Source organism: Panthera leo, chromosome B1 (genome assembly GCF_018350215.1).
Source record: "Panthera leo isolate Ple1 chromosome B1, P.leo_Ple1_pat1.1, whole genome shotgun sequence".
Lineage (NCBI taxonomy): Eukaryota > Metazoa > Chordata > Mammalia > Carnivora > Felidae > Panthera > Panthera leo.
In genome coordinates this window covers 193,253,712-193,269,981 of record NC_056682.1, presented here as the reverse complement: position 1 = coordinate 193,269,981, position 16,270 = coordinate 193,253,712, and the positions used below count along the sequence as shown (strand labels likewise).

Below are 16,270 nucleotides of genomic sequence, written 5' to 3'. Positions count from 1 at the left end.
GCAAGTATTGGGGCGCCTGGGTGGCGCAGTCGGTTAAGCGTCCGACTTCAGCCAGGTCACGATCTCGCGGTCCGTGAGTTCGAGCCCCGCGTCAGGCTCTGGGCTGATGGCTCGGAGCCTGGAGCCTGTTTCCGATTCTGTGTCTCCCTCTCTCTCTGCCCCTCCCCCGTTCATGCTCTGTCTCTCTCTGTCCCAAAAATAAATAAATAAATAAATAAATAAATAAATAAATAAAAACGTTGAGAATCTCTGGGCAAGTATCTTAAGTACCGGATTGCTTATTAATGCATTCCTCTAGACTAGAAGTTGCTTGAGGGTACTGGTTCATATTCATTTATCCACCGTGCCTGGAACCTTTTAGATTCTCAGCAAATATTTTCCAAATAGTTGGGTGAGTAAGTAAATGAATGAGTTTAAAGCAAACCGAGTTGAATTCCACTGGGTGCTTTGTTTCATACCACCCTTGTTTCGTAATTTTTCATCTTTGTAAAGTTACAATGATTTCTGGCATGACAATTCTGTCCTAGGAGTCTGTGACACGCCCATGCCAAAGTCTCAGAAGCTCGCCTTTTTCATTTGTTTATATATCCATCATAACCATACATTGGGCAGCTCCCACTATGCTCAGTGGTAGGTGGTACCAGATCAATCTGAGTCAGATGTTCGGATTCGGATGTCGGGGACACCCCGTGAGAGTATATAGGAGGCATCTGGAAACGTCTCCATCCTACATCCTACCTAACCCCCACAACCACTACCCCAATTTTTCGGGATACAGAAATCAAATTAGAAATTGGATCCACAGTCTAGCTCCAGTGTAACAGAAATCAAGAATAATTAGGATAGCCTAGATTCTATCCCAAGTCAGAAAAAAGTCACGGGTTGTCTTCCCATTCATTCACTCGACAATATTTGTTACACGCCTCCTTTAGGTATTATGTGCCAGGTAGTATCCTTGGTACTGGAGATAAAAAAAAATAAGATCGAGGGGCACCTAGGTGGCTCAGTCGGTTAAGCGTCCGACTTCAGCTCAGGTCACAATCTCGCAGTTTGTGGGTTCGAGCTGCACGTTGGGCTCTGTGCAGACATCTCAGAACCTGGAGCCTGCTTCGGATTGTGTGTCTCCCTCTCTCTCTGCCCTCCCATGCTCATGCTCTGCCTCTCTCATTAATAAATAAACGTTAAAAAATTAAAAAAAAAATAAGATAGAAACAAAATCTTTGACTTCAAGAATCTTATTCTCTGGGGGAGACAGAGTAAACATATCAGTGGTTTTGAATGCTAATAATAATAATAATAATAATAATAAAGCAGAGTATGAGAAGGATAGCTGGGTGCATTTCCATTCTCAAAACAAACAGATTTTCAAGCACTGCCTAGAATCTAAATCCTACTTAAAAATTAACTTTCCTAATACAATCTTATTTGAGTTTGTCCTGAAACACTGCAGAATATAAGCAACCATGCATATGTTATTATACTAAGCAACAGAAATCTTGTAAAAACATTTAAATATCTGCTTTTGGCAAGCTATTCTTTAGTAATCGCTTTAGGGGAAAAATTACAACATGTGTCTAAGGCAACTAGAATTTGTTCCGTGTCATCTGCTTTAAGTTACTACTAAAAGTCTGGGAATTGGGGCACTCAGGGTTGTGAGCCTGAGCCCCACGTTGGGTGCACAGATTACTTAAAAATAAAATCTTTAAAAGTCTGGGAATTGGTAGCTCATCTTGGATCAGAGACCCACTTAAGATAAATATGATACACTTGATGCTAGTTCTGCTTCTTTTTTTCCCTGAGACCCATTACTATTCCGTATTACATCCATTGTGGATTTAACATTTTTTAACACATCAGTATATATCTGTCGATTTGTTGTGCATTTGACATGAGTTGCTCGAGCTTTGCATTTGACACGTTAGATTACTGAGCCCCTCTCCCCTCTAAAACCAATGTCAAAATACATATAAAGCTACTGCTTGTTCTCATCAATCAGAATTAGTACATCAGTTTACATTTTATAGGCTGTTCTAGTTTTCGTAGGGCTGCTTGCCTGTTGACTACTTTCTTTCAGTCCTGTTCAATATATTTTAAGTATTTAATGAATCCATCTAATTTTTAGATTATAAATATAATTAAATAAAGCCCTAGGGACACCAGGGCATGACGATATTGTAAGGGGTCACGTAATCGTAGTTCCTGAAGCACACATGTAGTTCCTGTTAACCGTAAGATCTCAACAAATCCTACTGTTGTCTCCCGTAATCATATGTAAACTCCATGGAGTCTTTGTTTGTGAAGTTTGATTCTCAGGAAGATGAGAAATTGCTACAAGCAACGGAGAAGTTTCAAGCTGAATGTGCCTTAAAGTTTCCACATCGTCAATGCCTCACAACAGTGACTGACATAAGTGGAAAAACCGTCTTTATCACTCGTTACCTCAAGCCATTAAACCCTCCACAGGAGCTCTTGGAGGCCTGCCCCAACAACCCACAAGCAACGGCAGTGAGTATTCCATGGCCAATTAGGGCTGCTGCTAAAAATATGTTAAATTTTCAATATATTGCCCTATAACGACCATATTTTATAATACTTAAGATAGTCACTCTATCGAGATCATCAGTGGTGAAAGAAATGATTAACACTTTTTTTATTACTGTGAAGCTCACTTTCTGTAGAAAAGTCTGAAGGTACCAGAGAGGGTAATAATCCTTAGTTCATTCTTTCAGTGAACAGTTGTGGGTGCCTCCTGTGTCCCGGGCACTATACTGAGTGCCGGAAATTAACCTTTGGAAGATGCTTTACACTTTAGCAACGTCTTCATTACGTGTCCTCCGTCACTTTGTTGGGATTTGAACCTAGGCCTCTGACTTCCGAACTCATGCACTTTCTACTATAGCAAGATAACTATTCAGTGTTATACTTAATATTATAGGCATCATTGAATTCAAATTAAGCAAACGTTATCTCCAAGATTTGAGGATGTACAGCATGTAAGCCAGGACCACAGAGCACATCCATGCTGGGCCACTAAGTACACAGGCGCATCTCTGCCTGTTAAACATTCTTTTTTTTTTTTTTTCCAAATTTTTATTTAAATTCTAGTTAGTTAACATATGGTGCAATATTGGTTTCAGGAGTAGAATTTAGTGATTCATCACTTATATACAACACCCAGGGCTCATCCCAACCAGTGCCCCCCTTAGTGCCCATCACCCATCTAGCCCATCCTCCATGCACCTCCCCTCCAGCAACCCTCAGTTTGTTCTCTGTAGTTAAGAGTCTCTTACGGTTTATTTCCCTCTCTGTTTTTATCTTGTTTTTCCTTCTCTTCCCCTATGTTCGTCTGTTTTGTTTCTTAAATTCCACATATGAATGAAATCACATGGTATTTATCTCTGACTTCTTTCGTTTAGCATAATACACTCTAGCTCCAGCCACAGCATTGCAAGTGGCAAGATTTCATTCTGTTTGATGGCTGAGTAATATTCCATTGTGTATATTTCCCACACCTTCTTTCTCCATTCATCGGTCGATAGACATTTGGGCTCTTTCCACAGTCTGGCTATTGTTGATAGTGCTGCTATTAAAATCAGGGTGCATGTACCCCTTCGATTCTGTACTTTTGTGTATCCTTTGGGTAAATACTAATAGTGCAACCGCTGGGTTGTAGGGTAGTTCTATTTTTAACTTTTTAAGAAACCAACTATATGGTTTTCCAGAGTGACTGCACCAATTTGCATTCCCACCGACAGTGTGAGAAGGTTCCCCTTTCTCCACATCCTCACCAACATCTGTTGTTTCCTGAGTTGTTAATTTTAGCCATTCTGACACGTGTGGGGTGGTATCTGTATTTCCCTGATGATGAGTGATGTTGAGCATCTTTTCGTGTGCCTGTTAGCCGTCTGTATGTCTTCTTTGGAAAAATGTCTATTCATGCCTTCTGCCTATTTCTTAATTGGATTATTTTCAACAGGCATTTTAACAGAATGATTATTCACCATTCTTAAGTGAATACTGTAACCCAGAACTATCATTAGAGAGTAGATAGTATAGGGAGTAGTTGCTGCTAATAAGTCATTAACATGATAATTTAGCAACAGGTGATGGTGTATCTTTTTGCAGATATAGATATATCAAAAAAAAAAAAACAACAAAACACCTGTGTTCCACATTTCCTTTACTTTTTTTATTAATCAATTTGTATTAAAAACCATAATAGGGACTCCTTCTATTCCTTCTAGTAAAAGGGAAAAAAAATTTCTCCCAGGAGAGAACATAGAGGAGTGATGAAGAAAATATTTAAACCATTTTTAAAATCATGGCTGACATAGAAATAAGGTGAGGGGGAAAGTCAGAGCCAGGAAACAACAAAGCAGATTCCACACGGGTGACAGCCTGGAATAGCGTTTGCTCTGAGGTTGTCAGATTATTCCTAATGCCTGGACCTGGGCTTTAGCAAGCCACAGGGCGATCGGGGAAGGAGGTAGTGCCAGGTATGGTGCCAGGGCAGGGAGGAGGGTCAAACTAGACACTCGGGTGCAGAGCTGGGACTCTTGACAGGTAATGTCAATGATGAGTAAGCCAGGAAATACCCTGCTTTGCAGAAGGAATCCTGCCTGTTTCAGCCTTGACTCTGGATGGAAGAGAAACAAGACAAGTCTCCCCAAGGAATTCCCAATAACCAAGTTGTATTTTTTCACACCAGGAACTAAAATTCACACTACCTGTATGACCAAACAAAACTTCAGCTGAAAATATAATTGAAAGTATTTCCCTGTTGGTAATGCCCCTAAATCCCTGTCAGAAGGAAACACAAATCTTTCTAGAAGAATGCTCTTTAAACTCAGCCTTAAAGAGAAAAAAAAAAAAAGTTCCAAAGTTCCAAACAACACAAACATATGATCATTGAAAAAGAAATAAGTCACCATGAAGAGGGTAAGAGTTAGCAAACACAACAAACTACAGAATTGGGCCACAAAGACTGCAGATATTAGAATTATTAGACTTGGCCTATAAAATAGATATGTTTAATAAGTTTAAGAAATCTAAGCAATTGAGGGGCACCTGGGTGGCTCAGTCAATTGGACGTCCGACTTCAGCTCAGGTCACGATCTTGTGGTTCATAGGTTCGAGCTCTGTGTTGGGCTCTGTGCTGACAGCTTGGACCCTGGAGCCTGCTTCGGATTCTGTGTCTCTCTCTCTCTCTGTCTCTGTCCCTCCCCCTCTCATGCTCTGTCTCTCTCAAAAATAAATAGTAATCATTAAAAAAAATGTTTAATAAATCTAGGGAATTGAAAATGAAACAAAAGAAAAATAGGCAGATTGCAAAAATATTGCATAGTACTTACAGAAATATAAAATCATTAAAAATAGAAAGTGAACAAACAGCTTAAGCAGAACATTAAGTACAGTTAAATACAGACTTAAGTTACATACAGGTAAGTACAGAGAGTTAGTGAGCTGGAATTTACATGCAAAGAAATTACTTGGAATATAGCACAGAGATAGCCAAAAAGCAGAAGATGAAAAGGAAAGGTTAAGAGACATGGAGGACAGAGGGAGGAACACCAAATCATATATGAAAGGAGAAAAGCAATGTTCAAAGAGAGCTGAGAATGTGTTAAGATTTGACGAAAGACAACAATCCTCTGATGCAGGAAGCCCAATATACCCTACACAGGATAAAATGAAATTAAAATCTAGGCATATTACAGGGAACTACAAAGATGATCTTAAAGCAGCTGGAGAGAAAACAGATTTTCTACAAAAGAACAATGATCCGACCAATCAACTTCTCAGCTGCACAAATGAAGTCAGAGAAGGAATATCTTCAAAAGGCTGAAAGAAAATAGCCATCAAACTCGTCATTTATATCCAGTGAAACTGTCTTTCACACAAACATTGGGAGAATTTACAACCAAAAGAGTCTCACTTAAGGAATTTCTAAAAAATAGCCTTCAAAGAGAAGGAAGGCTCTCAGAAAATCCTAGGTGCGACACTAAACAGTAGATAAAGAAAATGGGAAACTTGTGAGTAAATGGAGACAGACATTGTCTTCATATCAGTAATAACAGAAGTGAGGGTGAAAAGTAGTGACAAAACAAAAATCCTGGAAAAAACTGCGTATATGTCAGGACAGGATTGATGAGGATATTTTAATGCACTTGTATTTCCCAAGAGGAGAGTCAAGGTATTTATTAACTTTTAGAGTTTAAGTTAAATATTCACATTGAGATTCCTAGATTAATCACTTAAAAGAATAAAAGAAAGTATGTATAACTTGCAAAATTAACAGGAGATAAGTAATGAAATGGGGGTGAAGAAAGTGGGGAGGGAGAAAAAAAAGAAACAGAAAAAAGTATGAGAAATAAAAAGTACAGAATAGGGTGGTTAAAATGGCCGAAATGTTTACCAGTAATCACAATCAGAGCAAAGAGATTAAACTTTCTGATTAAAAGACAAAGACTGTCCGGGTGCCTGGGTGGCTCAGTCAGTTCAGGTCTGACTTTGGCTCAGGTCATGATCTCACGGTTCGTGGGTCTGAGCCCCACATCGGGCCCACCGCTGTCCGCTCACAGCCTGGAGCCTTCTTCCGATTCTGTGTGTCCCCCTCTCTCTGTCCCTCCCTGCTTACAGTATGTCTCTCTGTCTCTCAAAAGTAAATAAAACCTTTAAAAAGATTAAAAAAAAAAAAAAAAGACAAAGCCTTGTCAAACTAGATGTTTAAAACCATTTATAGTGGAACTTGACAAACTGATTCTAATATTTATATGGCAGTGCAAAGGGTCAAAGTAGCTTAGACATCTGGAGGAGTAAGAAGGTGTCGGTAGGAAGATTTGCCACACCATATACCCAGACTACTTACAAGACCATAGTAATTAAAGGAAAATGGTATTGACACACAGATAACAGAAAAATGGAAAATAAAAAGTCCACTCAAATATGACCCACTCAAACCTGACACATGACAAAGCTGGCATTGGAAATTACTAAGGAAAAGACTGACTATTACATAAATTTCACTGGGATCATTGATTTTTACATATGGGGAAAATAAAAATAGACTACTTCACAGCATTCAAGGGCAGATAGATTGAGTACTTAAATATGGAAGCATTTTTTTTTTTAAGTTGATTTATTTACTTTGAGAGAAAGCAGGGGAGGAACAGACAGAGAGGGAGAGAGAATCCCAAGTAGGCTCCCCACTGTCAGCCTAGAGTCTGATGTGGGGCTCAATCTCATGAACTGTGAGATCATGACCTGAGCCTAGACCAAGAGTTGGAGGCTTAACCAACTGAGGCACCCAGGTGTCCCTAAATACGAAGGCATTTTTTATCTGTATGACTTGAGGTAGAATTTCTTAAATAAGATAGAAAAAGGCACAAGCTATAAAGAAAAAGAAAAATACATTTGGCCATATTGAAAGTGCGAACTTAGGGGCACAAGGGTGGCTCAGTGGGTTGGGAGTCTGACTCCTGGTTTCGGCTCAGGTCATGATCTCACGGTTCTTAAAACTGAGTTCCTCCACCGGCTCTGAGATCACAACAAGCAGCCTGCTTGGGATTCTCTCTCTCCCTGTCTCTCTGCCCCTCTCCTGCTTGCTCTCTCTCTCTCTCTCTTTCTCAAAACTGAGTAAATAAACTTAAAAAAAAAAAAGGTGAGAACTTGGGTTTATCAAAAGACACCACAAAGGAAATGAAAAGCCACAAATAAGGTGTTTACAACATATATAATAGCCAAAGGAATACCAACTAGAACATATTTTTAAAAACACCTGCAAATCAGTAACAAAACGTGCAGAATACTGAAATAGAAACTCACGGTGGGACTTGTCCTGCCAGCCAGGGGCCGTTTCCCCTAGTTATAGCCAGTTGGGCTGGTGATGAGATGGAGGGTAGGAATGTCTTTTATTCTTTGAGTTCAGAGAAGACACAAGAGGCTTCAGACGGGGCCTGAAGGATTGGGCCAAACCTCGCGTCTACCACCAGAGCCCTCTTCCAAGCAGACACGTCCAAGGCCCGGCTACCTCCCAGCCCGTTCAGTGGACTGCTGTCACAGTGCACACGGGGGCCGTGCCGGCCACCGCCACAGCAGAGCGAGCCCTTCCCCCAAAGACCGGTGCCTGGTGCGGGGCCCGAGGCCAGCAGCACCGCCGCACCCCTCCCCCACCCGTGCTTACCGGGAGCGAAGACAGAGACCTGGAGGTTCGTAGGTTTTCCAAAGGAAAAGAGAGCGGCGTTCCTAACCAGGCAAACCCTCACCAAGCAGGTAGCTTGCTGGGTTTGGAACAGGCTGAGAAGAAAAGTAGTGGGACAGCCCTTTGGAGAAAGCCATTCTTCCAGGGCCATTCTCCCAGGGCCCCTGCATCTCTTGAGCTCGGCAGGGTTGCTCACCCTCTCTGGTCTCGTTCTTGGCAGGATTCCTTGTTAGAAGTTTTATTTATGTTTTGTGCACCTCAGCTGAGCACGTGAATGAAAGAGTAGCAATTGGAAAAGCTGCGCTTTCTTCATAGCCTGTGGGTCTCCTTACAACGAAACTAGGGGGTTGTGACCTGACCGGCCTACCAACCTACTACGGTGAGATTCATTTGGGAGAAACCAGCTGTAACTGTTTAAAAATCACTGTTTCACTCTGTTAATTCAACAAGGATAGGAATGGCTGTGCCATACAAGTTTTCTCCTTTGAAACAAACAAAAAAGAGGGGCATCTGGGTGGCTCAGTCGGTTGAATGTCCGACTTCAGCTCAGGTCATGATCTGGAAGTTCCTGAGTTCGAGCCCGAGGCTGCCTCAGATTCTGTGTCTCACTCTCTCTCCACCCCTCCCCCACTCGCACTCTGTCTCTCCCTCTCTCAAAAATAAAGATTAATTTTTTTTTTTTAATTCAGAGAAGTGTAAACTTGAAAGGCCAAGTAAGCATATGAAAAAGATGTTCAACCTCCTTAGAAGTTGCATGAATAGGAGCTATAACTACAATGATGCCCTGATCTTTGTTTCTAAATACGATTACCCTCTAAAAAGCTCCTTGGAGAAGTGGCTGCTTTTTGGACTGGGCTAGAGAAAATACAAGATGATTGTAGAAAGTCTTTCTAGGGGTGCCTGGGTGGCTCAGTTGGTTGAGCCTCCAACTTTGGCTCGGTCATGATCTCGAGGTCTGTGAGTTCAAGCCCTGCGTCGGGCTCTGAGCTGACAGCTCAGAGCCTGGAGCCTGTTTCGGATTCTGTGTCTCCCTCTCTCTTGCCCCTCCCCCGCTCATGCTGTCTCTCTCTCTCTCTCTCTCTCTCTCTTTCTCTCTCTGTCAAAAATAAATAACCATAAAAAAAAATTAAAAAAAAAAAAAAGAAAGTCTTCCTATACCATCAAGTAAGGAAGTGCAGGAAAAAAAAAAAGAACATTTCAAAGAGACCTAGGAGCCAGTGTCTTCATCTGTAAAAGGATATTAACAGTGACCTCCTTCCTAGGATGCTTGGAGAGGGTGAAATGAGTGTTAACACAACACTTAGCTTGGTAAGCACTTAGCCCTCACTTCATTCCGCACACATCAATTTTGTGATATATAGAACTCTTACAAGAAAATGAGGTCGAATATCTAGGTATCTATTTTATCAGAAATTAATTTTTTCAAACAGGAACTGTTTAATTATTTTTTTGCTTAAACAGGAACTGGTGGCCCGATATGTGTCATTGATTCCTTTCTTGCCTGACACTGTTTCATTTGCTGGCATCTGTGACCTGTGGAGCACATCTGACGTAAGTAGTTCTCCCTCACAGATTTACCAGTTTGAGCTGACTTCACTGAATATTGGCCAAAGGCTCGTATAATTTTAAATTGCAACATTCATTAGTCCTTATAAAAATCCATTTGGTCATCTGTTTGGCAGGATGAGCTAAATTCTGAAGTATTTTGTCTTTCTGGTTCAATTTGCCCAAGTTCAGAAATTAAGAAAAACTTTTGTTATTTGTACAAATAATAATAAAAAGTACTTCAGATATCTTAATACTGATTTAGCCTCCCAGTATTACCTCAGCAATATCCCAGCTTTATTCACTGAGAGAAAAAAAATCAAAATGACACTCTATATTACATTTGGAAATTACATACTCCACAACTGATGGGCTTTTTATGGCAAACCGTGTCATTATTGATTCAGTATGTATTTCCTGGTCACACACCACATATCACACACTGTACTAAACTGTGGCTATGAGCAAAATAAACATGGCCTCTGCCCTCCTGGAATTTACAATCCATGTATGTTACGTTACATCCAAATGGCTCCTAGGTAGTAGGACACGAACACATACCTTATCACAGGTATTCTGCTTCTGGATCTCATGTGGTGCTGTGTTTGCATAAAATTAAACTATGTTATACAACTCCCGTTAAGGATAGCTCTAAACCAAAGAAATTTAAGCACATCTTATTATTTTTGTTGAAATTTAAGTACACTTTAAATTTTTGCTCCCCAGTCTATTTTGGCAACATAATGTTGACAATATTAGAGGTAACATTTCCGTTACCTCAAGACATCTAAAGAAAATATGCAAAGGACAGAGTAATTCGTGTGCCGTAGAGCCAGACTGGCTTTACCGCTTCCTAAGTATTACCTCACCTGTGTTTCCTTTCCTCATCTATAAACCTGGAAGATGAATACTTCCCTCAAGGGTTTATTCTAGGATGAAATGAGGTAATGCATGCAATATGCTTAAAATAATTTGGGGGCAGGGAAAGGGCAGATATGAGTAAGCAGAGCACAAATGATTTTTAGGGCAGTGAAAATTCTGTGATACTCTAATGATGGGTACATGTCATTACACATTTGTCAAAACCCATAGAATGTACCACACCAAGAGTGAACCCTACTGTAAGCTGTGGACTTTGGGTAATTAATTATGACATGTCACTGTAGGTTCCTCCATTATTAACACTCAGACCACTCTGTAGGTAGATGTTGATAGTGTGTGGAAACAGAGGTAGATGGAACATTTCTTCTTCCCGACTTTGCTGTGAACCTAAAACTGCTCTAAAAATAGTATTTAAAAACATATTCAACACACAGGGAGCTATTATCTATAAATTCAAAATGAAGAGTAAAACTTTGAAATTTGTCTCCCCTACTCATAGTGTTGATTCTAGGAATCCATGGAATCGATGTCAGAGAAAATACCATGTCCGATAGAAGTGTTCTGTTTTTCTTTAATTTTTTTTTTTAATGTGTATTCATTTTTGAGAGAGACAGAGCATGAGCAGGGGAGGGGCAGAGAGAGAGGGAGACACAGAACCCGAAACACACTCCAGGCTCCGAGCTGTCAGCACAGAGCCGGACGCGGGGCTCGAACTCACAAACCGCGAGATCATGCCCTGAGCTGAAGTTGGACGCTCAACCGACTGAGCCACCCAGTCGCCACTGTGTTTTTCTTTTTTAATGATTTAAAACATAGTATCAAAATCTGGAAACAGATTTTTAAAATAGGTCTATTTATACTTTAAGGCACTAATTTTAACAGTGACTTTTGAAAAATCCTGTATGTCCAATCCAGAATGAAGCAGTCAACCTACACAGTGTAATTTTTCTTTTCTTCCTGTCAGCAATTTCTTGATCTCCTGGCAGGAGACGAAGAAGAGCATGCGGTTTTACTATGTAATTATTTTCTCTCCCTGGGTAAAAAGGCCTGGCTGGTGATGGGCAGTGCTATTCCTGAGGTAAGACCACACAGGCTGGCTCCTACAGAGGACTGTAGTTGTCTAACATGGCTGTTATGTTCCAGAAAATGAACAGTACTAATTTGCATCGCGATCCTTCGAGTTGCAAGGCAAGTGGCCCAGAGATTCCATTACGGGCAGAGAGAACCAGTGATTAGACATGAAATCGTTTTTTCAGTGGCACTTGGACTCTGATCGGTGCTTCAGATCAGGGGCTTTTTTTCGGCAAATCCGAACCGCTGACCACTCAAAGGCCCCACCTGACTCTGTCCTTGTAGTATGAGCCCACACCTGCCCATGTTGCTAAGAATTCTGATTCCCTTAGTGATCTAGTGTTAGATCACCAGTGGCAAGGTGAGAGATCTCCCTTCTCATGCCCGCTGCTTCCTCAGGCACCTGCTACTAAGCAGCAGGTACAGCAGAACAGAGCAGACAACCTCAGCAGCAAAGAAAAGAATGTTAGCAGCTATCTTCTGGTATCATTATTGTTCATTTTATTAGACTGGAGACAGCAAGCGATTAGAATTTGTTTCCCCAGCCCACAGCAAATATGCCTCAATTTGGGGTGCGTTTGGGGTAGTTGGGGGTACGAGTTTAGAAAATTCACGTGAATTGAAGCAGTGTATCCAAAGAGTGTATCGACAAGAGGCCACAGGGCTCTAGGACTCCTCAGGAATTAAGTAGCACGAGTTGCCACTAGGCAGGTAGGATCACATCCGAAAAACGGATGCATTCTCCACCATCATCTTCCAGAGAGCCTGGTAAAAGGAAGAGAACACTAGGCTAGGAAGTCACAAGACCCGAGTTCAAGGCTCTGCCTATTCCTCATGAGCTGTGTGGCTCTAAGCGAGTCAGTTCACAACTCTGAGCTTTTAAGGAAACTAGGATATAATTTTTACCCTACCTTCCCCAGAAGGCTGTTGTGAGCAGTAAAGCAAATCCATACAGGAGCAGTAAATGAATAAATGTTCGCTATGAGAATTAAAAAAAAAAAAAAAAAATCCAGTAAGACTCAAGTATTCTGAGTAAAAACTTAAAGTACTTCTTCAGACTCAACCCCCAAACCCACCCACCCCCTAGGTGTGTTCACTGTTAACAGTTTGGTATGTTTTTCAAAACATCTTCTATGCATTTACATAATTATAAAAGTGTATCAAGTACTAGTTAATGTAGTACTCAGGCAGAATCGTTCGCCTTCTCAATACTTAATCAGTTATCCCTGTTTGGTCTATTACAAGGCAGTAGCAGATATGTGCATTTTGCAAAAAGGAACATTTGATTTCATTTCTTAAATCCAGTGCAACCTAGAACTTCAAACTAGTTTCCACCATTAGCCATTAATTTTAGAAATTAGGGGTCCAACTAAAATAACGAATTGTGTGTGCAAACTAATCTTGACTTCAATTGCATAATTAGTTGGAAGTTGTTTTAATGACTATTTTCCTTCAGGGTCCAACTGCCTATGTTCTAACTCGGGAGCAAAGTCACTATTTAATATGGAATCCCTGCAGTGGACATTTTTATGGACAATTCGATACATTCTGTCCCTTAAAAAGTGTGGGCTGTTTAATAGGTCCCGATAATGTAAGTATTACCATTGGATGGCTTTTTAATTGACCTGATTTACTATTTTATGTATCAAAAAAATGTACATAATCATATACATATACCAGTTAAATGTAGTATCAAGCACAGTGGCAACAGTAATAACTTTTAGTTGAATTAGCCGCCTGATCAGCTGAGAAGAATGAGGGTAAGGAAAATATATAGAACTTAGATGCAGAGGACCTGACTTTGTGTCCTGGCTCTGTCCTCAGTGTGTTTTGAGAGCTAAGTGAGGCAAATCTACCACCTGGGAAAACTGGGTCCCTCCCTTCCATCCTTCTTCCTTTTTCTTCCCCCGCCCCTTTCCTCCTTCCCTTCCCCTTTTAAAGACAGACTCCCAGGACGACCAGGTGATTCTGGTTACACCCAGTTTTGGAGGCACACTTAATTACGAAGGGTACTGTAGAAGACTGGTTAAAAGCAGGAGTTACAAGGTCCGAGTACCGGAGTTTAAACTTCAGTGTCATCACTTACTAGCTGTGTGAGCTTGGGAAAGTTTCTTATGTCATACAGCCTCAGCTCCTTCACTGGAGGTAACAATGGTAGCAATTATGTTGTAGAGTGTTGTAAGCTGCAGACGAGATGATCAATGCAAAGCAGCTAACAAACAGGGACAACTCTTTACTAGCTGCTGTCATTCTTTTTATCATCATTCTCTACCTTAGTGGTCTCTGAACTTTAGGCATCTGTCAGAAAAATCATTTGAGCATGCATCCCCAATGTGTATTTTGTACTGAAGTACCATTAACATAGTGTTATATTAGCTTCCGGTGTACAATACGATGATTCAATAATTTTATAGATTACTCAGTACTCACCTTAAGAAATGTGCTCTTGATCGCCTATATCTATTTCACCCATTCCCCCAACCCACCTCCCTCCAGCAATCACCAGTTAGTTCTCTGTGTTTAAGAGTCTGGGTTTTTTTGTTTTGTTTTGTTTTGGTTTGTTTGTCTGACTTATCTTAAATTCCACATACGCTTAAAGTCGTATGTTATTTTTCTCTGTTTGACTTATCTCACTTAGCATTATACCCTCTAGGTCCATCCAAATTATCACAAATGACAAGATCTCATTCTTTTCTATGGCTCAGTAATATTCCATTGTATATATATGTACCGTATCTTCTTTATCCATTCAGTCTATCAGTGGACACTTGGGTTCTTTCCTTATCTTGGCTATTGTAAATAGCGCTACAATAAATAAAAGAGGTGAATATATCTTTCCAAATTGTTTTCGTCTTCTTTGGGGAAATACCCAGTACCGGAATTACCGGATAATACGGTAATTCCTTTTCCTCCACATCCTTGTCAACACTTGTTCTGTCTTTTTGATTTAGTCATTCTGACAGGGGTAAGGTGATATCCATTTTTTTTGTTTTTTTTTTTTAATGTTCAAATAGCGTTTCATGAAACACAAATGTACTATATTTATAGAAGATATTTTTTACTTTAGAAACATTTTTATTTCAATATTTAATTAGTTAACATACAGTGTGATATTAGTTTCTTGTGTACAATATAGTGATTCAACACTTCCATACATCACCTTGTGTTCATCACAAGTGCACTCCTTAATGCCTATCACCTATTTCACCCATCCCCCACCTACCTACCCTCTGGTAGTCATCAGTTTGTTCTCTACAACTAAGAATTTGTCTCTCGATCTTTTATTTTTTTCCCTTTGCTTGTTTTCTTAAACTCCACATATGAGTGAAACCATGTGGTATTTGTCTTTCTCTGACCATATATACTCTCTAGCTCCACTCATGTCATAGCAAATGGCAAGGTTTATGGCTGAGTAATATTCTATTGTACATAAATACTTCTTTATCCATTCATCTATCGATGGACACTTGGGCTGCTTCCATAATTTGGCTATTGTAAATAATGCTATAATAAACTTAGGGGTACATATATCTTTTTGAATTAGTGTTTTCATATTCTTTGGGTTAATACCCTGTAGTGGAATTACTGGATATGGCAAATCTTTTTAATTTCTTGGGAAGTCTCCATACAGTCATACAATGGTTGCACCACTTTGCCTTCCCACCAAGAGTGCATAAGGATTCCTTTTGCTCCACATCTTTGTCAACGCTTGTTTCTTAGATTTTTGATTTGAGTCATTCTGACAGGTGTGAGGTGCTATCTCATCGTGGTTTTGATTTGCATTTCCCTGATGACTAGTGATACTGGAAGTCCTTCCAAATGTTTGTTGGCCATCTGTAGATCTTCTTTGGAAAAATGTTCATGTCTTCTGTCCATTTTTTAATTGGATTACTTGGGGTTTTGTTTTGTTTTCTGGTGCTGAGTCATATAAGTTCTTTCTTTATGTATTTTGGATACTTACCCTTTATCGGATATGTCATTTGCAAATATCTTCTCTCATTCTATAGGTTGTCCTTTAGTTTTGTTGTTTCCTATGCTGCACGGGTTTTTTTTGTTTTTGTTTTTGTTTTTTTTTATGTAGTCTCAGTATTTTATTTTTGCCTTTGTTTCCCTTCTCTCGGGAGACATATCTAGAAAAATGTGGCTACAGCCAATTTCAGAGAAATTACTACTGGTTCTCTCTTGTAGGATTCTTGTGGTTTCAGGTCTCATATTAGACCTCTAACCTATTTTGAGGTTTTTTTCTGTGTGTGTGGTGTAAGAAAGTGGGCCAGTTCATTCTTTTGCATGTCTTCCCAACACCATTTGTTTTTCCCCTTGCATATTCTTGCCTCCTTTTAGAAGATTGACTATATAAGCATGGGTTTATTTCTGGGCTCTCTATTCTGTTCTACTGATCTATGTGTCCATTTTTGTGCCAATACCATACTGCTTTACTACAACTTTGTAGTATTTCTTGATATCTGGGATTGTGATACCTCCAGTTTTGTTCTTCTTTTTCAAGATTGCTTTGTCTATTCGGGGTCTTTTGTGGTCCCATACAAATTTGGGATTTGTTCTAGTTCTATGAAA

The 16,270-nt window shown here is 40.0% G+C and overlaps 1 protein-coding gene across 4 annotated transcripts in view; it reads left to right on the top strand.

Annotated features, from left to right (window-relative positions):
* Positions 1-16,270, top strand: part of CC2D2A (coiled-coil and C2 domain containing 2A) — a 163,652-nt gene that overhangs the window by 134,848 nt on the left and 12,534 nt on the right. For all 4 annotated transcript variants that reach the window (XM_042936859.1, XM_042936858.1, XM_042936860.1 and 1 more), the window contains 4 exons: positions 2,302-2,505; positions 9,662-9,751; positions 11,592-11,705; positions 13,155-13,289. In XM_042936859.1, the coding sequence (XP_042792793.1) occupies positions 2,302-2,505; positions 9,662-9,751; positions 11,592-11,705; positions 13,155-13,289 (543 nt within the window). The remainder of the gene's footprint in view (positions 1-2,301; positions 2,506-9,661; positions 9,752-11,591; positions 11,706-13,154; positions 13,290-16,270) is intronic.